General features: G+C 37.6%; 2 protein-coding genes and 1 non-coding gene across 3 annotated transcripts; 2 read left to right on the forward strand and 1 right to left on the reverse strand.

Moving 5' to 3' along the window:
* Window positions 1-4035: 4035 nt before the first annotated feature.
* Window positions 4036-4141, reverse strand: LOC121998901. The gene has a single exon (XR_006116688.1). It is a non-coding gene; the product is annotated as a small nucleolar RNA R71 (small nucleolar RNA).
* Window positions 4142-12230: 8089 nt separating this feature from the next.
* On the forward strand, window positions 12231-18052 carry LOC121995426. Its single transcript, XM_042549169.1, has 9 exons — window positions 12231-12239; window positions 13310-13448; window positions 16366-16454; window positions 16545-16631; window positions 16712-16924; window positions 17044-17199; window positions 17280-17333; window positions 17421-17570; window positions 17675-18052. The coding sequence occupies exons 1-9, from the start codon at window positions 12231-12233 to the stop codon at window positions 18050-18052; spliced, it is 1275 nt and encodes a 424-aa protein (XP_042405103.1).
* Window positions 18053-21640: 3588 nt separating this feature from the next.
* On the forward strand, window positions 21641-22282 carry LOC121995427. The gene is made up of 3 exons (XM_042549170.1): window positions 21641-21901; window positions 21953-22042; window positions 22178-22282. The coding sequence occupies exons 1-3, from the start codon at window positions 21641-21643 to the stop codon at window positions 22280-22282; spliced, it is 456 nt and encodes a 151-aa protein (XP_042405104.1).
* The last annotated feature ends 3835 nt before the right edge of the window (window positions 22283-26117 follow it).

The following is a 26117-nucleotide window of genomic DNA, read 5'->3' on the forward strand; positions in this document are numbered from 1 at the left end:
ACTTCATCAAACCGTCGAGCGGTGACGTTAAACCTAGGTCTCCACCGACGACCGAGTGGTGACCTTAAACTCCTGCCTTTGAAAACCGTCGAGCGGCGATGTTAAACCCAGGTCTCCACCGACGGTCAAGTGGCGACCTTAAACTCTTGCCTTAAAAGACCGTCGAGCGACGACGTTAAACCCACGTCTCCACCGACGGTCAAGCAACGACCTTAAACTCCTACCTTAGAAGACCGTCGAGTGGCGACGTTAAACTCAGGTCTCCACCGACGGTCGAGCGGCGACCTTAAACCCGAGGCTTCATCAAGTCATTAAGCGGCGACGCTAAACCCCGGAGTCGAGCGACGACTATAAACCCCAGAGTTATAGCCCTAATAAGTTAATGATGGAGATGTATTACCCATCTGGGACTAAAAGGTCAAAGACTTGGTAAGAAGGAAAGCAAATATGTGATGAAGAACTACCAAACAACTTCATTAATGACAAACAAAAGGTTGCTGAATGGTAGTCAAACATGCAACACTTGGAAAAGTTACAAATTCCCTCCTCACTTGACAAAGTTACAGAAGCCCTCCACACTTGATAGGCTCGAAGGCGTCATCCGGTATGGCATCAAGGAGCTGGACACGGTCAATGGCAGCCCTGGTCAAAGCTTCGGGGAGGTGGTCGTTTGTCTTCAGCTGGCTGAACGTCGCATCGATGGCTAGCTAGCTCGAACGTTCGGATGATCCGATCGCATGCCTTGCCGAGGAACTGGTCCGAGCAGAGGTATCTCTGCTTCATAACCTCGAAGAGGCTCGGCTCGACATCCTAGTAAGTCTTCAGGGCCACGCGAGAGGCCTCCAGAGAATTTTCGAGGGTCATCACTTGCCCTTGCAGATCAACCTCCCAAGCTGAACGACTCTCCCGCTCGGCAGCCAAAAGGTTCTCCACCTTCTTGAGCTTCTCTGCCAGATTTCGAGCCTCCTGGTTCTTCAGCTCCAGGGTCTCGAACCGACTCATCATTATCGCTCGATCAGAGGGGGTCTTCTGCTCGGCCTCCAGGAGCTTCTTAGTCTTGGCCAGAAAGGCATGCAGCTCGGCGATTGAAGGCTCCTGGGAGGAAGATGCTCCATCGGAAATCTTGAGCTTCTTGAGCTCATTCTCCATAAGCGCTAGACGCCGGCACATCGCCATGCTCTCCACCCAGTACTGCCACAGAACCAAAGAATGTTAAGGCTGAGCGGAGGTAAAATCATGAATAGATAATTGCATACATACTCCGGTGGACATTTACAGATGGTTGTCAGCGAGTAGCCCGGGAGGCATGGTTGCAGCGCGTGCTCGGGTCTCCTCCCAAACCTTGGCGAGCGGCCCACGGATGAGAATTTGATGTTCCAGAGTTCGCGGTTGATCGCCGATCGCCAAATACTCCTATGTCGGGAGGTGGAGGATGGTTGTTACGGAGCGTCGATCGACCCACAAAGATCAGTCCACTGACTGATCGTGATCAAGCCAGTATATCAGCCGATCGGCCAATCGGTTATCAGGCCACTTGCCAGTACTCAGTCGGGCTTACAGCCTCCTTCTACTAGACTTGAGAGGGAGGCACGTGATCCGGCTGTAAGGGTGGGACCTGCCTTGTAGAAGGTCATCGCCACGTGGAGGATCATAGTCAAGATGGTCAACGCCCCGGGAGTTCGTCCGATGGGGCGACTCTTCCTTCCCGATCAACGTAAGGAATACCCGATCTGGTACTACGACAACTCGGCCAAATACTGAGCTTTCGACGCTCAAAAAGCTCAAGCATGGAAGGACAAAGGTCGAGCGCCCATCCTGCTCGGTTGAACAGGGGGGCAGCCCTGACCAAGCAAACACGACACCCTCGCTCGACAGGACGGAGCTGAGACAATGGACCCTTGGCCGAGCAGACTCTCCCACTCGGCCCAGCCATGATATCACCCAGACGACAGACTGGCTGAGTGGCTGAGTGGCCATGATATCCCACTCGGTCCTAGCCGTGTACACCGCACGACCGTGCCAGGTTTCCAGAGGCGAAGCCAGTGTAGGCCGTGTAGATCTACACGACCGTGCAAGGGGAGCGTTGGCAGAAGCAAGTCACGGCCGTGTACCACACACGGTCGTGTAAGATTGGTAGAGAAGGAAATGGCTCTGGCCGTGTGAACCTCACACGACCGTGCGTTGGGGCCATGTGGCACCCGAACCTCACCTCTATATAAAGGTTTCTTAAAGATTTAAAGGGGGGTCTTCTCCCTTTTGGGGGGAATTTAAGATTTGGGCATTCCTCCACCTTCTTGGAGGGATTCCGACGATTCTAAGGGTGGATCTTCAACGTTTCGACTCCGGAGAGCGAGGATTGGATCTGAAGACGGTTCTTCATCGTAGATAAGCTTTTCTTCCCTTTCTTTCTTGGATTTGGGGATCAAGATATTTATCTTTTCTTCTTCTTTTGGTCTTTCCTTGTTCCATGGATTAGATCTCTTGTTCTAGGATGGAGGGAGTATTTGTAATGAATATTTTATGTAAACTCTTGTGGATTTACCAAGATTCCTATTTCTATGATTTTTCCCTATTTTGTATCTATTCTTTCTTGTGTGGATTGTTGTGATTAGGGCTTAATTACCATGCTTGATTGAATGTTTGAATATCTTATGGATCTTGTATGGATTGCTTCTCATTCGATTTTCCGAGGGGCGTTCGTGACAGGAACATGCCCGTGTAAGGACGTTTGAGAGGTAATCTTGAGAGAGAAATTAGGTATTTCAAGAGGGTTGGATAGATTGGATGTATTAATCTTTATAACTTAATGAGGTTGAGAAGTAGTGGATTTCTATGTTGATTTTTCGAGGGACGCACGTGACAAGAAAGCCCGTGTAAGGACAACATAGGGTTCATTCCTAATTGATCGAATTTAGATATATTTCAGTCCTAGGTCGGTTGTCTATTGCAAGAGGGAACCGGTAACCTTCTATAAATGATGGACAATTGAGAAATAAGATTTGGTAGATCATTACATTAAATAACATTACAAAGAAACCAAAACTCCTAGAACATATCTTTATCATTGCCCTTATTTTTATTTCTTATTCTTTCATTTCTTTGTTTACATTTCATAGTTACACTTAAGACTTTGTAAATCAATTGATTGGTTGTTTAGCTAACTCGCTTTGAGACATCTTTAGTGCTTATTCCAGTCCTTGTGGATTCGATATCTTTTATTATTACTTGCGACATTTCCGTACACTTGCGGAGGTCAACAAGTTTTTAGCGCCGTTGCCGGGGACTGCGCTATAACATTAGGGATTTTCAATTGAGTTAGACTAGACATACTTCTCTTTTCATTTTCATAGTTGTAATCTAACTTTTAGAATTATGTTTTCATAAGTTTTTCCTTTCTTGTATAACATTCTTGTCAATTCCTTTTGTTGCAATTCTAATTCTGCATTTTGATTCTAACATTCTTGTCTAACTTTTCTCTGTTTTATTTTGATTTAGTCTCTTTCTTTCTTTTTCTTTTGTAAACATATCTTGCTATCTTGTTCTTGTGTATGCGAAGATCTAACTTTGCAGGAGAACTTCTCCCTCTTGATCCTGAGATAGACAGAACATTTCATAGAAGAAAAATTCTGCAAAGACAACAAGAAGAACAAGAACATTCTATCATGGCGAATAGACCACTAAAGGATTATGCAGCACCTTATGCTAGGGGTTTTCGATCTAGTATTTCAAGGCCTTCAGTTGAAGCAAACAATTTTGAGATTAAATCTGCAATTATATCTATGGTGCAGTAAAATCAATTTGGTGGAGGACCGCATGAAGACCCAAATCAACGTTTGGAAATCTTCTATGAAATATGCAACACAATGAAAATGAATGGTGTTCCTTCAGAGGCAGTGCGCCTACTATTATTTGGGTTTTCTTTGAGAGATAGAGCCAAGCAATGGCTGAATTCTTTGGCTCCAAATAGCATCACCACATGGGAGCAATGTGAGCAACAATTCCTTAACAAATTCTATCCTCCAAGTAAAACAGCTCATATGAGGAATCTTATTACAAGTTTTAAACAAGCGGACTCTGAATCTTTATTTGAAGCTTGGGATAGATACAATAGTATGCTCAGACAATGCCCACACCATGGTTTGGAAAGGTGGTTAGTGCTACATACATTTTATAATGTCATTAATTATCATACAAAAATGTCCCTTGATTCAGCTGCTGGAGGGGCATTTATGAATAAGAGCTTGGATGAAGCCGAGGAGATAATTGAAAGTGTAGCACAAAACCACCATCAATGGGCTAATGAAAGAAGTGGTGGCTATACTTGTATGAACCCAACAACAAAAGCATCAGGAAAATTTGATGTTGATGTAGTGACCTTATTGGCTGCAAAACTGGATGCTCTTACAAAAAGGTTTGAGAATATGGGAGTTATTTCAAATATGGTCAATGTCGTTGTTTCTTCTTATGAAGTATGTGGAAGTTCTGAACATTCAGATGACTCATGCCCATTAGGAGCTATCACTGCACAAATCAATCAATTAGAGCAATGTGATGTAATCATGGGTTTCAATTAAAGGCAGAACAACCCATACTCAAATACCTACAACCCTGGATGGAAAAGTCATCCAAATTTTTCCTATAGAAATAATCAAGATCAAGGACCATCTATGGGGGCAAGACCTAATTTGCAGTCCGAGCAGCAGAATTTTCAGCAACAATCTTCTTAAGGCTTTCCTATGTCTAAAATTGAAAAGATGTTTGAAGAAATTATGTCTACTCAGAATGAAATGAAACAAGACATTTTAAAGCTTACTCAGAGAATGGATAATTCTGATAGACATCAAAAGATTCTGGAAAGTCAAATTGCCCAACTAGCTTCCTCATCTTCTAGAGCACCAGGACAATTACCTGGCAAGCCTGATGTCAATTCTATGGAGCACTGCAATAGAATTGAGCTTAGGAGCGGACGGACCTTGGGAGATCCCCAAGTGACTGCTCCAAAAGGGATGCACACTGAAGAAGAGCTCTCTCCTCCAGCACCAAATCAGATTCAAGTTGATGAGGAGAGTACCATTAAGGTTGAAGAGACTCTTCCACTTAACCATCAAAGTATAGCAGTCCCTTTTCCTCAAAGACTTATTATGTTAAAGAAGGATGAAGAGTTTGGCAAATTCTTGGAGAAGGTAAAAGAAATATGTGTTGAAGTACCACTCATTGATGCAATCCTTCAAATGCCTAAGTTTGCCAAATTCCTGAAGGATATCATGTCAAATAAGAGAAGGAAAGGAGATATAGAAACCATTGCACTTATAGAGGAATGCAGCGCTCTTTTTGAAAAGAACACTTCCCCAAAGTTGAAAGACCCTGGAAGCTTTTATATTCCTTGCAATATAGGAACTGAATTTATTGAGAAAGCTTTTTGTGATTTGGGGGCAAGTGTTAGCCTCATTCCTTATTCCATTTGTAATAAATTAGGTCTCAAAAACTTTAAACTTATTACCATGATACTACAACTTGTTGATCACTCCTGTAGGTATCCTATGGGTATCGTTGAAGATGTGCCGGTAGAAGTAGGTGGAAGTATAATTCCCACCGATTTTGTTGTGTTAGACATGGAGGAGGACCCAAAAATCCCTATCATATTGGGAAGACCATTCCTTGCTACAGCAAGAGCTATTATAGATGTTAAAAGCCATAAACTATCTTTGGTGATTGGTAAGGAACGGTTGGAATATGATTTATCTAATGCCGCTAACCATGTCTCTTCTCTGTTGAATGCTTGTAGCAGGGCAAGCATTTACAAACTGGAAGAATGGAACTTCCATCCTCATGGGAGGCCACCAAATGAAGAGAATAATGTGGTGGGAGATGTTGGGAGAAGACCTCCCAACAAAAATGACAAATATGTCTACCCTCCAAGGGCAAGGAAAAGAGAGGAGTAATCAAGATTGGTCGAGCTAAAGACCTTAAACAAGGGCTTCTTGGGAGGCAACCCAAGGGTTCTTTTTAATTAGTTTCATTCCATATTTCTATTGTTCATTAGTAGTGTTTTTACTTGATTTTTGCTTTGTTTTCAGGTCGAAATTTCACTTCCATGAGCTGGCCATGACTTCTTCATGGGCATGGAAGTGTTGGAAGAGCTAGAAAGGAGGAGAAGCATCAATTAGAGCAAAACAGAGCATGGTCGTGTGTTGTACACGGCCAGGCTTATGGTGCAGAGAAGGGAGATGCTTGGGTCGTGTCTATATGACACGGCCATGTGGAGTCTCTAGAGAAGAAAAGGTGCATGGTCGTGTCCCAGACACGGCCATGTGAAGAATCTAGATGAGGAGAACTTCTCGGTCGTGTCTCACACACGACCATGTGAAGGAACCAGTCTAGAAGTATGCACTGGCCGTGTCATTAGACACGGCCGTGTGCTGATTCCAGAGAAGGAGGCTGGTGAGGTCGTGTCCCAGACACGGCCGTGCAAAGATACCCAAGAAGGAGAAGGCAGGGGCCGTGTAGATCTACACGGCCCGTGTAGAGAAACCTATTCAGGCCGTGTCTCCTATACACGGCCAGATCCAGGTCGTGCCCCCCACACATCCTCCTCATCTCAACACCCTCTTCCCTCTAAAATTCCTCTCTTCTTCAACCTTTCTTCCAAACCTTTTCAGATCTAGACCTAAAATCCTTTCTTTTCCACAAACTTCATCTAGATCTAGATCCTTCTCTTCTCCTAGATCCAATATCTCCACTTTCATAACCCTAAGATCTATTTCTTCAAGATCTAGTTCCTCCAACCAAAAACAATACCTTTCCCCATTCAAACTTGACAATATGTCCAACCTATTGAAGAGACTTCGCAAGGGTGGTGGTGGATCTAGTGGTGGAGACAAAGGGAAAGAGCCATCCAAAGGGAAACAACTGGTGTAAGGCAAAGGAAAGAGGACCTCACGCAACGAAGGTAATGACAACGAATTCAATATTGTGTTTAGAAATGATGGTCAAATAACTAGATTTGTAATTCTTGTCAATAGAAAGATCGTGTGTACTAGGTATATGGACCCAACTGTTTTAGATATGATGGGAATTAGAGACGATGTAGATTGGATGATTGGGTTCCTATACTGGAGTGATATGTTGTACACACATCTACCTACTTATCCTCGCCTTGTTTTGGCATTTCTAAGTTCACTAGATGCCCATTTTGCCAATGAGGATGATTATGTTGGCAAGATAACCTTTAGAATAATGAATCATTAATTTCAATGGGCATTTAGTGATTTTAACACTTGTTTTGGATTATCTTTTGGTAGCTCTCGGAGGTTTGACTCTAGGTTTAATTGGAACAATTTTTGAAATTCTATCACCGGATTAGATCATCCCTATGAGCCCTTTAGAGTCAAGGCTTCTCACATGCAAAACCCTATTTTTAGATATTTACATCGAGTCATGAGCAAAACTATTTTTGGTAGAGGGGAAAGTGATGGAATCGTTAAGAAAGTAGAACTCTATGCTCTATGGGCTATGTTGCATAAGGTCGATTTTGATTCCAGTTTTCATTTTCTGCAAACCTTAGTGAGAGCTGCGAGGGCGTCTTCGGGATCAATAGTTCGTGGTGGGTTGATTACTCAAATAGCAATTAACTTGGAACTTGATTTAGACGGGTTGGAAGTTATTCATGGCAATGATATGATCGACATGGATGCATGTCTTGCTATGAAAATGATTATTCGGGATGAGAACAGTTTCGCATTTCCTAGGAGGAATGGTTTTCCTTTACCTCTTCCTTGTCCTAATTGAACTTCAATTCGCAACCCAGCTAATTGGGTAATCACTGATGTAGACCCCGAAAATGTCCCCTCTATATCTGGAGACACAGAGCCACACATTGAGCCCTCGACATCTGGATACCTGCAGCCTTCTGGATACCCGAATCCTGCTAGGTATTCTTTTGCCTATGGTACGGGTTCTTCCAGTTTTGACTTTTTTGATTTTCGTACTTCTCTAGAATCGCTTCATGAGAAACATGATGCCCAACGAAGAATGTTGGAAGGTAGCTTCTCTTTATCAGATAATCAGATTAGAGAAGTACAAGAGCACTTTCAATCCACGAGGAATTTTCAAGGTCAAGTGGCTGAATTTGTCCAGGATTATGATATGGATCAAGCTAGAATGAGAGATTTTATGCAAAGCATGAGTGTCACTAGCCAACAAGTAGATGCTTTGTTTGAGTATCATATAATCCTGAGCGAAACTCCAGGTTTCCCTAGCTTTCCCATTGGCCAATCACGTCGTAGGCATCTTTTCCTCATCCTCCTCCACCTCCTCCACCATATTGATTTCATCGGGATGATGAAAAGTTTAACTCGGGGGGTGTCGAACCTGATTTTTCTTTTTGCATTTTAGTTTTCAATTTTTGCTTGTTTTCTGCATGTTTAGTTTTTGTTCTGCACTTTATTTTGATTGTCTTGCTTTGACTGCTTGTTTTGATAGTCACTTGACTATCTTTTGAAAAATCTTGTGGCATATATCTTGAGAACATCAAAACTTCACTTATATGCTTTAATTGTCTTCAAAATTAAATGTTAGCACGTTCATTATCTAGATTCATGATGTTTTAAGTGATGCTAGTAGTATGCTTAATGTACCTCTTTTCTCTATCTTAGGTAGCATGAAATAAGCTAAGTATCTTATGGAGATAAGTTTTAGTCTTGGCTTGACCTTAAGGATCTTATCTTCACTACACCTATACTTGATGCTTGAATGGTTGATTTCATTGAAATAGTCATGATTCATCTTGTTTGTTTAGTACTTGGTTTCCATGGTGATTTCTCAAACTTCATTTTGGTTACTGGATGAGGCTCAACTCATATAAGCTCATTTGGAAAAATTAAAATATCCCAACATTTGTGCTAAAAGTACACTTGTGAATAAGATTTGCACAATGCAAATACTTATGAAAAAAAGTGTGAAAAAAAGCAAAGAAAAAAAAGTGAATAAAGGATATAAAAAATAGTTGTCGTGAGTGGAATCTAGCTAGTCACCCCTTTGAGACCGAGTTAGGTTACTAGGGAAATGACTGCTTAACTTCTCTTGAGATTGAGCACGCCTTTGAGACCTTGGGTTGATTGAGGAATATGAACCAAGTGTGTGGCAAGTAAGTGTCTATCACTGGTTACTTGTCTATCACTGGAAACATTAGGAATTCAAACTTGATGACGATTTGACTAGGACATAGATTGAAACTTGAAGAGTTTTGAGTTGTTTTATTTGCATTATGCAGAAGGTACTTATGCTTGAGCCAAACTTAAATTATTTTCATGATCATGCTTACTAATGAAACTTTTTGTTAGAGTTAGGAGAATGCATTAGGGATATAAGAGCATTGTAGAACATATGAATTTAGATTACAGCATTTTGCTTGAGGACAAGCAAAGGTTTAAGTCTGGGGGTGTGATGTACGTACATTGTATACACTTGTTTAGCATGTTTTGACGCACATTCACATATTTTGCACATGCTTTGTCTACGTATTTTTATACTTCCAACTTTCCTTTTAGCATATTTACTCTTTTTGATCGGAGTTCCGCTTTTGTGCATTTTCTGTACACAGGAGTCGAAATTGGTGAAGGTTTCGTGTTTAAAGCCAAATCCGCAAGCGAAGAAAAGGAGGAAGGAATCATTCTTGTACCTCACACGACCCTGCCATGGGATGTTGCCCAGGCCGTGTGAACCTCACACGGTCGTGTAAAGATTTGAAGCTAGATGGAGCCCTGACCGTGTACACCACACGACCATATGAGATTTCCAGAGACCAAGAAGGCCCTGGTCGTGTACCTCACACGGTCGTGCAGGATTTCTAGTGAGCAAGAGGGTCCTGGCCGTGTACACCACACGACCGTGCCAGGTTTCCAGAGGTGGAGCCAGTGCAGGCCGTGTAGATCTACACGGCCGTGCAAGGGGAGCGTTGGCAGAAGCAAGTCACGACCGTGTACCACACATGGCCGTGTAAGGTCGGCAGAGAAGGAAATGGCTCTGGTCGTGTGAACCTCACACGGCCATGCCTTGTGGCCGTGTGGTGCCCGAACCTCACCTCTATATAAAGGTTTCTTCAAGATTTGAAGGGGGATCTTCTCCCTTTTGGGGGGAATTCAAGATTTGGGCATTCCTCCACCTTCTTGGAGGGATTCCGGCGATTCTAAGGGTGGATCTTCAACGTTTCGACTCCGGGGAGCGAGGATTGGATCCGAAGACGGTTCTTCATCGTAGATAAGCTTTTCTTCCCTTTCTTTCTTGGATTTGGGGATCAAGATGTTTATCTTTTCTTCTTCTTTTGGATTCTTTCCTTGTTCCATGGATTAGATCTCTTATTCTAGGATGGAGGGAGTATTTGTAATGAATATTTGATGTAAACTCTTGTGGATTTGCCAAGATTCCTATTTCTATGATTTTGCCCTGTTTTGTATCTATTCTTTCTTGTGTGGATTGTTGTGATTAGGGCTTAATTACCATGCTTGATTAAATGTTTGAATATCTTATGGATCTTGTATGAATTGCTTCTCTTTTAATTTTTCGAGGGACGCTCGTGACAAGAACATGCCCGTGTAAGGACGTTTGAGAGGTAATCTTGATAGAGAAATTAGGTATTTCAAGATGGTAGGATAGATTGGATGTATTAATCTTTATATCTTTATGAAGTTGAGAAGTAGTGGATTTCTATGTTAATTTTCCGAGGGACGCACGTGACAGACAAGCCCGTGTAAGGACAACATAGGGTTCATTCCTAATTGATCGAATTTAGATATATTTCAGTGCTAGGCTGATTGTCTATTGCAAGAGGGAACTAACAACCTTATATAAATGATGGACAATTGAGAAATAAGATTTGGTAGATCATTACATTGAATAACATTACAAAGAAACCAAAACTCCTATAACATACATTTATCATTGCCCTTATTCTTGTTTCTTATTCTTTCATTTCTTTGTTTACATTTCATAGTTACACTTAGACTTTGTAAATCAATTGATTGGTTGTTTAGCTAACTCGCTTTGAGTCATCTTTAGTGCTTATTCCAGTCCCTGTGGATTCAATATCTTTTATTATTACTTGCGACATTTCCATACACTTGCGGAGGTCAACAGTGGCTCTCCCGCTCGGCCCAATAACGGACAAAAGGAGCAATTGGCGATATTTTCCTAGGGACCAGTGTCACTGACGGGCGGCATGGTTGGCGGCATGGTCAGACGGAGAATCATCCGGTGGAAGCTTCCACTGTCACATCAGGAATATGCTCGGGTTGTTAAGGTATGACGTCAGACACGCTTTTCTGGCACGTCCTTTCCAGATATGTTTTGAGAAACGTGCATGTCTTGGGAAGCGTGCACGTGCCTCTCGAGAGCCCTATATAAGGACACACAGGCTTCGACGGAGGTATGTTCACTCCTACAGTAGCTACAGTTACGCTGCTGCTCTTTTCTCTTCATTCGCTTGCCGCTGGTGACTGACTTGAGCGTCGAAGGGCCATCGCCGGAGAACCCCTCCCTGACTCGGCACTAACAACTTGTGGTTGCAGGCTTAGCTCGTCGGAGGCCCACGTCATATTCAGTATACATCCAGTCAACGTGAGCGCCCTCTCCCCAACGTCCGTCGACTCGATTTTCGGGCAGGATCATATATATATATATATATATAGAGAGAGAGAGAGAGAGAGAGAGAGAGAGAAGATCTCCTACAACACGCTCCGTGCGGTTTGGTGCGGCGCGCATCAAAATTAGTGATGAATCAATCCACTGATCGATTCAATCCCGCTTGTCTTCTCGCGCTTGTCGTGCCAGTTACGCCCTTCCACCGTCGTCGGCATCCGGATCGCGACCGGATTCTGGCCGAATCGCGGCTAGAATCGGCAGTGCTACGTCTGCTAGCGTCGCGGCCGATTTTGTCCACGAAACGGCCGAATTCCGACCGCCATCTGGCTGGAATCCAGTCACGATCCGGCCAGATCGCAGCCAAAATCAGCGGCGCTTCGTCTGCTAGCGTTGCGGCCGATTCTGGCCCGCTTCGTCTTCTCGCGCCTGCTAGATCGATCCACTGATCGATCCAGCGGGGCTGAATCGATCAGTGGATTGATCCACCGCACCGATCCGCACGGATGTATGCCACAGGGTAATATTTCCGTATATATATATATATATATATATATATATATATATATATATATATATATTTGATCTCCTGCGCGATGCGCACTGTGCGTGACTGTGCGCGTCGCGCAGGAGATGAATTAATACCTTTGTTTATTTTATTTTTTTTATTTTTTTAATATTTTAAATAAAAAAAATCATTTAAAAAAAATAACATTTTCTTATATAAATTTCTAATACATTAATATATCCCCTCAACATATTACAATACTCAATAAATACTTAAATTAATTTTATTTTATTTTTTTTTAAAACCAAACACTATTAATCTAATTGGGAAGTTTGAACCCTAAAGGTAAAATCTAAAAAAAAAATAGCTTTGATACTATAACCCAAAGCCTGAACCCTAAATAGCTTTGATACTATAACCCAAAGTCTGAACCCTAGAGGTAAAATATAAAAAAAGAAAATAATTTTAATACTATAACCCAAAGTCTGAACCCTAAAGGTAAAATCTAAAAAAAAATAGATTTGATATTATAACCCAAAGTCTGAACCCTAGAAATAAAATTTTAAAAAAATATTTTAATTATTTTTTTTAATTCAAAAATTAAAAAAAAAAATTAAAACCAGTGATATTCTGTACGCGCACAGTCGTGCATTGTACAGGCGCACAGACATCAAATTCTTTTATATATATATATATATATATATATATATATATATATATATATATATATATAATATTAACCTGACATTTATTTTGGTTTTAGAATTCTTATAATATAAATAGATATATGCACATGAGAAGGAGCAAAATAGATTATAATCATGGCATCAATGTGCCTAATTTACTTGTCATTGCTCTTCTCTCTTTTGCTTTGTTCAATTGAAGGAAGAAGCGTTCCTTAATTGAGGAAGAAGCTAAAGTTATAGAAAGAACTACTTGTCCTCCAGTAACTGTTATCATTCGTCGAACTTGAAAAAAAAGATCTAATCATGGTGAAAGAACTACCCAAATACTTGAGAAACTAGGTTCTAGATATCGTGTTCTTGATTCTTCGGGCCAGCATGTAAGTAGCAAAAACTCCTCAGATATCATCACAAAGGTAGAGTTCCAATAGTCAAAATTTCTTAATTTAATTGAATCATAATCCTGTTGAATTTGTTTGTGCAGTATGCGAGAGCGCACAGTCAAAACGGTCGTTTCCATGGCTTTCAATCAAAGATCACTACGTGGTCACTCCCAATTTTGGGGCCAGATCAAGCTTCTGCAAATCAAGTATGGAAGATGGGAGACATCGATGGTGGACCAGGTGCGTTGGTTGCTGGCTAGTTAGTTAATTATACTATTTGTATCTATAATTATAGTAAAAAGATTATTATATTTATTTAGGTATTTTTCATAGTCCCATCTTAAGTTATTCAAAGGGAGATAACTCAGAGGATTAACTTATAACATACTGCTAAATTGCTAAATTAGCTAAGAGGTGAGAAAGATTTTTTTAACTCGTTATCCATGGAGACATGTTTTTACCTATTATTGATATAATTACAAACGTTGGCTATATATATATAATGAATTTTTAATTTAAATTTATTAGTGGAGAGGTTTTTAAATTAAGGGAAAGATGTATGGTGTAGGAATTTTTAATTATATATAAGATAAAATATAATAAAAAAACGTTAGGATCAATAAAAGAATTGTTGAAAGATTTCTTTGATAATGAAAAATGTATGGAGGTTTTTATTTTTGATATGGATGTGATAACGAGAGAGTTCTCATGGATGCTCTTAGGATATCTCCAAGGCTTAAATTCCTAAATAAGGTTTTTTGTAATTCCCAAAATATTTTATCAATGTTACATCAACAATATAAAAATATATTATTCTCTCCGTAATTAAAAAATCTCTATACAACTTTTATATGGTCCTCATTACAAATCATATATTTTTATTTATATATTTTTATTTAATATCTATATATAATATTCATTTAATATTTTAATTAATTATGATCTTGATTTAATTTATTTATAATTTTTAATTAATATATTAATTAATTTATTTTTTTAATTTAATTAATTTATTTTTTTCATTTAATATTTAATTAACTTATGAATTTAATTTAAGTATAATTATTTATATTTTTATATTTATTTTTAAAATAATAATTTGTTAACAATTTTATATAAAAGAAAGGAATTATTACTCACTATAAATAAAATATTATAATTAAATAATTTATAAAATTAACTTTATTGCTAAAATCATTCACAGGTAAAATAATTCATTTTAAAATGTCAAATATGCAATAATATTTTGTTATTAATCATTGGCTCCATCTAAAAAAAATATATAGATTCGTTATATTAACGGATCCCTAGTGTCCGTCCTATGGATATGGAGGTACGTGCAGGTACATAGACGTCAGGCACATAGTGAGGTAAACTCCAAGTCGTCAGTTCCTGAGAATCGACCCCTGGCCATTATACCAGAAATGTCATATACCTACCGTTTACTCTATACCTTGGGGGCTCCATCTCTAAGGCATCTTCAATAGTTAGAGTTCTAAATGAACTTTTTTTTTATACTTCCAATATGTCACATAATATTATAAAATTTTATTTAAAGATCTCTAATGATTAGAGTTCTAAGTGATTTTTTTTTATCCAATTTATAACATGTTGCGTGAATTCATACATGTTACATAAATTACAAGATAATGCTACATATTTAAGTTAAAAAAACATATTTACATTTTCACTACTATTTTTAAATTACAAATATCAAATTTTACCTCTACCATGGTTAAACCTTTTTATTCAACTATTTTGATTTTACAAACTCTCACAAACCTATTAAAACCTGACATCGGATACTAATTATAATGAACTTTTTTATGTTTGGTGTTATGGATAATGGTGCATGCCACTCAATTTGAAAACAGTGCACTTCTTTTTATTTTTCCCAAAAGCATTCTATTAAAAAGTAGGATAATAAATCTTACTAGCCAACTTGTCAACTAGAAAATAAATTTATTTAATTAAAAAAAATTAATTAATTATTATTAATAAAAATTAATTAGGTATTATTTTTAAAAACTAAATATTAAAATATGTTTAGAAAGAATATAGTTGACTCATAAAATATGATATTAATTAGATACCCTTAACAATGACCCTAAAAATTATAAAAAAAACCTATTATAGCTAATCAGATTCTAGCCATTTAACATTAATATATCAAAAAGACACTCAAAAATATAATTATTTTAGAGTAGCTATATAAAAGACTTTAATTTTATTTAAATTACCACGTAAAATACACTTATATTGATTTTTTTAATTTAATCTAAATTATTCAAACTTAATCAAAATCACGTCTACATTAAATTGCTCTAACACAATGTCTTAAGTTCTAGCATTTATTATCATAAATGCTATAACAATATTGAAATTATATTGATCAAATTTAAATATTTTAAACTAAATTAATAATAAATATATTGATATGATAATATTTCATATATATATATTTGTGAGTTAAAAAATATATATAATAGGGCAATAACTAATTAAATCCTTCAAGTAATGACTTCACATTTGCTCATTGTATATAAAATCCTCTTATTTTAATTGATCCTATTTTTTGGCATAATCTTAATTTTAAGCAATAGTTTATTATAAACCAGCTGCCCGAATAAATATAATTAAATAATATCTAAATATTGTATGAATAATTAGATAATTTTATCCTTACAACTATATTTTTAGCATCCAATATTTATAAATAAATTTATTGCTTGTTATAGTTCTGTAATTATAAGTAATCAATCAATTAATTTAATGATACACATATAGAATTTTGTCTTGTATTTACACAAAATATGTCATATATATATATATATATAGTCTATATTTAATGAGCACGAATCCTTTGGTCCACAAAACACGGACCAAAGAGAGTGATGCCCCCACATGTAAAATAAGTAGGGGCCATCACCCTCCACCGGAGAGTGGCTCATCCTCTAGTCCACATTTTGTGGACCAGAGGATCTAAGCTGATATTTAGTACATATTAACTTGTAATTTATTTCGGTTTTAAATTTTTAATATAAAAAGATATGCAAACACACGAGAAGAAAGGAACAAAATCATTTCATCATGGCGTCATTAATGTGCCTGATTTACTTGGTATTGCTCTTCTCTCTTTTGCTTTGTTCAATTGAAGGAAGAAACATCCCCTTGACTGAGGAAGAAGACCTGGAGATAGAGAAAGAACTCCAAAGCCTCAACAAACCCCCGGTCAAAACCCTAAAGGTATATCAGTCAATTCATTTTGATAATATTATTTGCCATATTGATGATATATAATTTTGTTGTTTTTTTATGTTTACTTCGCTGCTGCAGTCCTTCACTGGGGATCTTTTTGACTGCATCGAAATATACAAACAACCTGCATTCGATAATCCTGTTCTGAAAAATCATAAGCTACAGGTATTTAATTATACACATGATTTTTTACACTAGCCAACAAAATAGATTTACTTAATTAATTTATATATGTGTGTTTGCAGATACGACCAAGTTTTCTAACGAAGAGCAATGTGACTATGGATGAAAAATTTAAACCACCTATAGATCCAGGCTTCAACGATACTTGCCCTCCAGGAACTGTTATCATTCGACGAACTCGAAAAGAAGAACTAATCATGGCTAAAGAACTACCCAAATACTTCAGGAACTATGGCTCTAGTTATGGTGTTCTTGATTCTTCAGACAAGAGTTATGTAAGTAGAAAAAACTCACAAATACCATCACAAAAGTAGAGTTCCAGCAGTTAATTCCTTAATTAAATTAATTGATGATAATCCAGTTGCATTTGTGAGTGCAATTTGCGATAATGCAGAGCGTTAGAGCTCGTTTCCATGGCTTTCAATGTGGTCTCACTGCGTGGGCACTCCCAAATGTGGGGCCAGATCAAACCACTACAAATCAGGTATGGATGTACGGCGACGTCGATGGTCCTGAAGAAAGCCTGAATTTTATTCAAACCGGATGGCACGTAAGTTATCTTGATATACATTCATATGCACGCATGCATATATATTTCTCATCTAATTTCTCTTTTTTTTATTGTTTCAGGTTATTCCTAAGCTATATGACGATAAGTTAACTCGTTTTTTCACTTATTTTACAGTAAGTATATACTCTAAAAACAACTAAACTACCTCTTTTTTTAAGTGTTTAAGTATATACCTCACACTTGATAATGTATATATTTAGATCGACAATCACAAGACGGGCTGCATGAACTTACTTTGCAAAGGATTCATACAAGTTTCAGCAATCTTTGGACCTGGACATGCCTTCACTGGTAGCGACCTTTCTACGTACGGAGGCAAACAAGCATACTTCAGCTTTGAAATACGAAAGGTAGTGTTATTTGTTTATTTATATATAAGGTATTTATATACTGAATTACTGAATGATTGTATTTATTTTTAAACGTATATATGTTGAATATATAATGGATACAGGATCCTAAACTTGGTCACTGGTGGTTGTCAATGGAGGATCAGAATATTGGATATTGGCCAAAGGAGGTTTTACCTAGTTTAGATGTATCAAAAGCGATAGACTTTGGAGGTTCAGTGTATTCGCCCAACAATGAGGGGTCTCCTCCCATGGGGAGTGGTTATTTTCCCGAAGAAGGGATTGGTAAATCCAGCTATTTTATGTCAGTGTCGTACATAGCGGATGACCAGCATGCTTTCACTCCGGGCATTGGCTGGGCGCGTGGGTTACAGAATGTACCCGACAAATATTATCAAATTATTGGACCTAATCCAGACAGTGGTGCTTGGAATGTTGCTTATGGTGGACCGGGTGGGTTGTTTAATTCTTCAGTAGTATAATACTGGTGAACTGATTGTGCCTATCATCGAATAAGAAAGGAAAGGCTTTGTGATGACTTGATCTATCATTTATACTATAATTGTAATCCACTTATTTTTATTTTAGCCAAAGGCATCGTATTAAAAAAAATATCAAAAAGACATTCAAAATTATAATTATTTTAGAGTAGCTATATAAAAGTACTTTAATTTTCTTTAAATTTCCACCTAAAATACACTTATATTAAAATACTTTTTATGAATTTAATCTAAAATTTTCAAACTTAATCAAAACCCAATGTCAGAATTAAGGTATAGCAGTTATTATCATAAATGGTATAACAATATTTAAATTAATTCGATCAAAATTAAATATTTTTAATTAAATTAATAATAAATATTTTGATATAATAATATTAAATAAAAACATTAAATTAAGCTATTTTAACATATTATAACAGTTATAATCATAGTTGATATAATAATAAAACTAAAATGATATTTGTGAACATGGTAAAAAATATAATAGGACAATAACTAATTAAATCCTACAATTGGGGTCTGACTTTTCTATTAGATTTCATTTTAACTCATTTCATTTCCATTTGCTCATTGTATTTAAAATCATCTTATTTTAATTGATCCTGCTTTTTTTTTTTTTCATTTTGCTAAATCTTATTTATAAGCAATAGTTTATTATACACAAGCTGCAACGAATAAATATAATTAAATAATATTTAAATATTGTATGAATAACGAGTATGAAATAAATATACAGAGGAATACTTTGCTAAGGACCTTACGTCCAACGGAAATTATGTACACATCTAAAAAGATTTTATGATTTGAAATTATTGTTTTTTACTTAATATTATAATTCAACATTTAAATCCTAAAGGTATACCAATCAGATAAGAAAATTATATATATATATATATATATAATGTTGGTGCGGGAATCATCGTAAGATCGAACTTGAATTTTGATAATGGCAAAGGGTTCAAAGTTAAAATTATTTATGATTTAACATATTTGAATGAATTTGCAGGAAAGTGTCAGGGTGTGTTTGGTTAGGAGTTATTTTTGATAACCTTGGTTATCCATCTAAAGTTATCAACAAAAATCCTGTTTGGCTTAGGTAATCAATGATTCTCGAGTAATGTTTCATGTCTGACACATCAGCAAAAGGGGCAGACAACCAGGATTCGGAAAACCTTAGAAAATTAAGATTGTTCTTTATTCCGGGATTAACGAATTTTTTTACCTAAAATACCCTCGGATAAGAAAAAAATATGACAAAAGAAGAAAAGCGTAAAAAAAAAAAGAAAAATATAAATAAAATAAATTAAAAAATTTTAAAAATGTAAAAAAATAAAAACCATAAAAAAAATTTTAAAAAATAAAAAATAGAAAAAACATAAAAAAATAAAAAAAACATAAAAAAATATAAAAATAGAAAAAAATAGAAAAACGTAATTTTTTTAAAAAAAGTAAAAAACCTTAAAAACATTTAAAAAAATAAAAAATAGAAAAATGTAAAAAAAATTTAAAAACAATAAATACGTAAAAAAATAAATAAAAAAGTAAAAAAAAACTTTAAAAAATATATAAAATAAAAAAAACTTAAAAATAAAAAAGTAAAAAAAACTTTAAAAATAAAACAGTAGAAAAAACTTAAAAATAAAAAAAACAAACAAAATAAAAAATATATAAAATAAAGAAAAATGTGAAAAAAACATAGAGTTTAAATAATAATAATAATAATATTATTATTATTATTATGTATAGTTGGTTTTGTAACTGAGACTTGAGGTTAATATAATAAAATATTAAACTACATTATTCATTAAAATTTTCAAACAAATAAATTTTTGTTACATTACCTAGAGCGAACCAAACAACATTTGGTTATATTTTATTCCCCATAATCTTGGTTACGTGATTACTTTATAATCACATAACTAAGGTTATACATGATAACTTGAACCAAACGCACCTTAAGTGTACTTAGGCAAAAGTCCTAGCTGCGGTTAAGCAGGTCAAAAATCTTAGGGGGTGATAACCCTAGGTCCTAGGGGTGGTAACCCTAGATGGAAGTCTTGGCAGGTCGAGTGCTTCAAGCAAAAATCCTAGAGTCGGGGACTCTACATTGAAATCCTGATGGTCGCGGGCCAGGTGGAAGTTTGGGCGGGTCATGGAGCGAATGTCCAGTATGAAGACCGGAAGCCTCGGGTGCTGAGCAAAAGTCCAGTCGGTCCTCCGCAATAGGTAAACTCTCCTGAGTGGAGTATGTGAAGACGCGTTCCCCGGTGAGGGAACAGTAGGCGTTAGTTCGACCTAGGATTTTCGGAGGAAATCCGAAGTCAGAATCGGACAGTCCGAAGGCTGTCAATTTATTTGTTTGATATTATTTGCTATTTGTCTAACACTATTTTGCAAGAAACTAACAATTCTGCAGGAACGAACTTAGCCTTGATCGGTCGACCGAATGGCCAGATCGGTCGACCGAATGTCCAGATCGGTCGATCAAACCCTAGTACAACAGGATCAGAATTTCAGATTACAGACCGGGTTCGCGAGGGATCGATCGACTGAACCTAGGGATCGGTCGACCGAACAGAGGATAAGAGTTGACCTGATTGAAGCCGGGGTGATCGAATCAGATGAGGAGGACATCATCTGATCAGTTGGATGAACATGGGGATTGGTTGACCGATCCACTTCGGGTCAAACCTAATTCTGAGTTTCGAGGATCTGGATCAGATCTAAAGAGGCTATAAAAGGAGCCTCGGGCAGCACTTCGATGACAACCCGAAAACATAACAACTTGTGCTCTTGTGCGCTGCTCCGAACGCTTCAAGAACGCTCTGCTACTTCGACAATCGGCGACTACTTCCATCATCCTTATATTGTTGGTATAAGCTTTTAAAAGTTCAATACTTGTATTTACTTGTTTGTAAAAATTCTCGAGCTTATAGTGATTTCCCATCGAAAGCACTCTCACATGCGGGCCTTGGAGTAGGAGTCGACACAGACTCCGAACCAAGTAACCAAAAGTGTTAACGATTGCTTTTAACTTATTTCTATATTCCTCTATGATTTACTTTGAGTTTTCTGAAACAAACGAAATAGCCATGAGCGCTATTAACTTATTTCTATATTCCTCTATGATTACTTTGAGTTTTCTGAAACAAACGAAATAGCCATGAGCTCTATTCACCCTCCCTCCCCTCTAGCGTTTTAAATTCAACAATTGGTATCAGAGCGGAGTCGCTTCGAATTGGTGAAACCACCATTCAAGCAATTTTTCGGAATCAATCAGAATCGATAAAATTGTCGTCTTCCGATTTGGTTTTATCACAATCGAGTTTTTTCTCGAAGTTGGTGCAATACCACTTGAGTTCGCTTATTAATTTCTTAATCCCATACTACTAACCCAAGACCAAATCTTGGAACAAAGTTTCTTGCTTTTTTCATTTTTTGTGAGATTTCTTTTATACAATGGCTTATCAAGAAAGCTACAGCACAGCCCGCCCGCCGCTCTTCTCCGCCGAAGACTTCGACTACTGGAAGGGCCGAATGGAGTCCTACCTCCAAACCCACTTCGAGATGTGGATGATCATCAAAACCAACATCACACTCCCACTCGACGACATGGGAAAACCAATTTCATGCGAGAACTGGGACGCAAGTATAATAAAGAAGGTTGAGGCCAACGCCAAAGCTACATGTACTCTTCAATGCGGCCTAACAAGGGAGGGGTTGAACCGAGTTGGTCTGTTCACGAGTGCCAAAGAACTATGGAAGAAGCTGATCGAACTACACGAAGGCACCACTGATACGCTGCACGAAGGCATCTCCGATACGAAAGTAAGTAAGCGCGATCTAATTTTAAATAAGTTATATAACATAAAAATGCAGGAATGTGAGACGACTAGCCAACTTCATGCACGGATACAAGATCTACTGAACGGACTCCATGGGATCAAACAAAAGATAGAGAATAAAGACGTAATAAGGTACGCACTCAACGCCTTTCCGTGGAATACTTTGTGGGCATCCATGGTAGATGCTTACAAAGTATCCAAGGATCTTTCATCAATTAAGTTAGATGAGTTATTCTCATAATTTGAATTGCACGAACAGACTAATATACGACTAGCTGAGAAAGGTATTGCTTTGGTTACAGGTACAAGCAAAACCCGGGAACCAAAAGTAAAGCGCAGAACCGAACCTGAGTCTGAAGATTAATCAGACTCAGAAGATGACGACGACGAGATCACAGCCGAGATCGTCAACCTATTACGTAAACTCTACAAAAAGAGAGGATTCACAAAGAAGGGCATCAAGAAGGTGATTCAGTCCAAGACAGTGCAAGCCAGTCCAAAAATAAAGTTCTAAGTTACCTGCTACGGTTGTAACCAAAAGGTACACATCAAAGCCAACTGTCCAAATCAAAAGGAAGCAAAGAAGCAAAGGAAGAAGAAAGCACTACAAGAAACATGGAATGAGTCAGAAGACTCCAACGAAGAACTTGAACAGATGAGCTTCCTCGCATTGACAACCTAGGAACAACTCGAAGAATCAGAAACCGAGAGAGAATCAGAAATCGAGTCCAAGCGAAGCCACGGATCCGTATCTATTTCTGAAGGGATTAAACCCACTATAAGTATTTCTCAATTAAGTAAACTACATAATTTAGTGAATTATCTTATGCGTAAATTAGCCAAATCCAACCTTCGAGTCAAGTCACTTCAAAAGAAGGTAACAATCCTTAAGGAGGAGACTAAATTGAGTCCTTTGACTGAGTCAGTTCAAATTGGAAGTTCAACTCAAGTCCAACAACTTGAGAAAGAAAATTCCAATTTGAAAATTCAAGTTAAAGAACTTAAAGACACGTTGGAACAGTTCACTTTGAGTTCCAAGAATCTTGATCTGATTCTTGGAAAATAGCAAGCTGTTTACAACCGATCCGGACTTGGATTTAAGGCTAAACAGAAATACAAGTCTTATTTATCCCTTGTAAATAGAGCAAATAGAAAAATAGTCCAAGCATGGGTCCCTAAGTCAAACTTGGTTATTCAAGTTGGACTTGGACAATATTGGGTCCCCAAGGATCAAGTCCACTACCTTGATAGACATTATCGAGGCTATGATCTAAAGGAAGCTAATAGAAAGACTATTTTCATTAATAAATAGATTTGTTTGATGATTACCTTTATTGTTTTTTATATATACTTAAATTAGGCTAGATAAGGACCTAGGCGTGATTTACATTTGACTAGTTAGACCTAGGGGTTTCAAAAGGAAAATTAAATGTTCAATTTCTTTGAAAAGCTTTGTCTAGAAGTGGTGGATGATCTCATACCCAAGAAGGCCTAGTGCATCGCCACAGCCTAGAAGCCAATATTTGAAATGAATATTTAATTGACTGATTGAAAAACCTGAGTTTAACTCAAATGTAAATTAATCCTTAGATGATAGCCTAAATCAAAGATTAAATTAATCATCTTACAAAAACTTATAAGGTTCCCTGATTGCTAATTTAGAAAAGGGTGAGATGGACTTAGGTAAAATTTAGAGTTAACCTAATTACTGAACTTAATTAATTAATTAACCAATCAATTAACCTAACCAATTAACCTAATCTGATTAATTCAATTAACCTAATCTGATTAACTCAATTAACCTAATCAATTAACCCAATTAACCTAATCTGATTAACCCAATCAATTAACTCAATTAACCAAATCAATTAACCCAATTAACTTAAAATTAATATCACATGATCTAAATTAATCCAACCAATTCATAACTTAAACAAAATCTGATTAACTCAATTAAACACAAAACCATCTCACAATCACCCATAGTAATACCTGTTGGATCGAAAGCGCTAGAGGGGGGGGGGGGGGGGGGGGGAATAGTGCTCGCGTCTTTCACTTTCGTTTCGAAAAACTTTCGAGTAAACGCAACGGAAAAGTAAACAAAGCAAATGTAAACACCAAGTATTTTTTACTTGGTTTGGAGCCTGAGGCGACTCCTATTCCAAGGCCCGCACATAAAAGTGATTTCGATAGGCAATTACTAATCAATTCGGAATAGTAGAAAGAATTACAATTGTAGTACAATAGCTTTTGAAATAAACAAAATAACGACAGCTCTTGTGAGGAATTCTTCTAGAAGGATCGTCGTCGGAGCTTTCGGGCATCGTGGAAGCGTTTTCTGAGCAGCTCGAAGAACCGGAAGTTGTTCGTTGAGTTGTATTGAGGCTTCTAGTCGAGGCTCCTTATATAGGCCATTCCAGGCGCCCGGAACCCCTCTGGGTGCCTAGACCACGTGGCTCGGCCACTCCGCCCGTGCCACGTCAGCTTCTTGATAGCTTTTGGGTTCCGGGCGCCCGGACCAGCTCGGAGCACATGGATCAGTTTCGGGCGCTCGGACCTGCTTTCTCCAGCAACTTTATTTTCTTCAAAATAAAGTTAGTTCATGCATAAAACATTATATAATATAAGAAATATGATAGTCTCCGACTGTCCGATTCTGACTTTGAGTTTCGTAGAAACTCTAGGTCGAACCGACGCTTAAAGTTCCCTCACCGGGGAACGCGTCCTTACATACTCCACTCAGGAGAGTATACCTATTGCCAGTTGATCCTCCAGAGCAACTGGACATTTGCTCAGCGCTCGATTCTTTCGATCTTCATGTTGGACATCCGTTCCATGACCTGTCCAGACTTCCACCAGGTTTGCGACACCAGGATTTCAACCTAGAGTCCCCGACTCTAGGATTTTTGCCCGAAGCCTTCGACCCGCCAAGACTTTCCGCCTAGGGTTACCATCCCCCAAGACCTAGGGTTACCACCCCCTAGGGTTTTTCCTTTGCCTAACCGCAGCTAGGACTTTTCTTCACCTAGGGTTACCTTTCCACCTGCCTAACTGCAGTTAGGGCTTTTGCCTAACTACACTTAGGACTTTTCTGCAATCTCATTCAAACACATTAGACAACAAGACAACTTAACTTTGAACCCTTTGACATAATCAAAACATAGGTTCGATCGTCGAATGCTTTCCGCACCAACAATACCATGTTTGATAATCTAGACTGGGTGAGATGGAATATTAAGGGATTAATTTCAATCAAACTATCTTTTGATCTGCTAAATTGAACCAAATCAAATACTTATGTGTAGGAGCATAAAGATTTGAATCAATGGATGTTAGATAGTGGATGCTCCAGACACATGATTGGAGACAGGTTGAAATTTATTAAGTTGAAATTCAATAACGTAGGGTCAGTTGCATTTGACAACGATGAAAAACTTAAGGTAATCGGAACAGGTAATATCCAGCTAAGTTCCGATTTCTATATTCGAAAAGTTTTATTGGTTGATCAATTGAATTTTAACTTACTTAGTATTAGTCAATTATGTGACTCAGGGTACTCAGTCACATTTTCAAAAACTGATTGCTTAATTAAAAATGTTGAAAATCCTAAAATTACACTTAATGGAATTAGGAAAAAGAACATCTATACAATTGACCTACCAACCTCCTCACTAAAATGTCTATTGACACAACAAGAGGAGACTACGTTGTGACACAGAAGACTGTGTCACACTCATACAAGACTCATTTCAAAAATGAGTCAAAATGACTTAGTTAAAGGTTTACCCAAATTTAAATTTATAGAAAATATAATATGTAATGCTTGCCAACAGGGTAAACAAACCAAATCAACCCATAAGTTAACCAACTTAAATAGAACCAACTCAATACTTGAGCTCCTACACTTAGACCTACTTGATTCATATGGAGCAAAGTCACTAAGCAAAAACCAATATTGCTTAGTTATAATTGATGATTACTCAAGATTTACTTAGGTAAAATTCTTAAAGACTGATCCTGTCCGAATCGCCGAACCAAAGGACGATGGGCACGTGGCGCTCTCCTAGTCGATGACGCAGGCCTCCGAAGCTCCGGCGATCCTGCACAGAAGTCGGGCCGGGAAGGAGTTCCCGGCGGCGACCCTCCGACGCTCAAGTCAGGTAAGTGGTGGAAAAGGGAGCTCCCAAGCTTGTAGAATG

The sequence above is a fragment of the Zingiber officinale genome, chromosome 6A, assembly GCF_018446385.1.
Source record: "Zingiber officinale cultivar Zhangliang chromosome 6A, Zo_v1.1, whole genome shotgun sequence".
In the NCBI taxonomy this organism is placed as follows: domain Eukaryota; kingdom Viridiplantae; phylum Streptophyta; class Magnoliopsida; order Zingiberales; family Zingiberaceae; genus Zingiber; species Zingiber officinale.

Excerpts from the sequence above, each read along its gene's own strand:
- LOC121995426 (XM_042549169.1), top strand. Across the intron at positions 13,449-16,365 it reads AGACATCGATGGTGGACCAG|GAAGAAACATCCCCTTGACT; the intron begins GTGCGTTGGTTG and ends GTTCAATTGAAG. Across the intron at positions 17,334-17,420 it reads GTTTTTTCACTTATTTTACA|ATCGACAATCACAAGACGGG; the intron begins GTAAGTATATAC and ends GTATATATTTAG.
- LOC121995427 (XM_042549170.1), top strand. The coding sequence starts at position 21,641 with ATGTGGATGATCATCAAAACCAACATCACACTCCCACTCGACGACATG. Across the intron at positions 21,902-21,952 it reads AAGGCATCTCCGATACGAAA|GAATGTGAGACGACTAGCCA; the intron begins GTAAGTAAGCGC and ends ATAAAAATGCAG. Across the intron at positions 22,043-22,177 it reads AAAAGATAGAGAATAAAGAC|ACTAATATACGACTAGCTGA; the intron begins GTAATAAGGTAC and ends TTGCACGAACAG.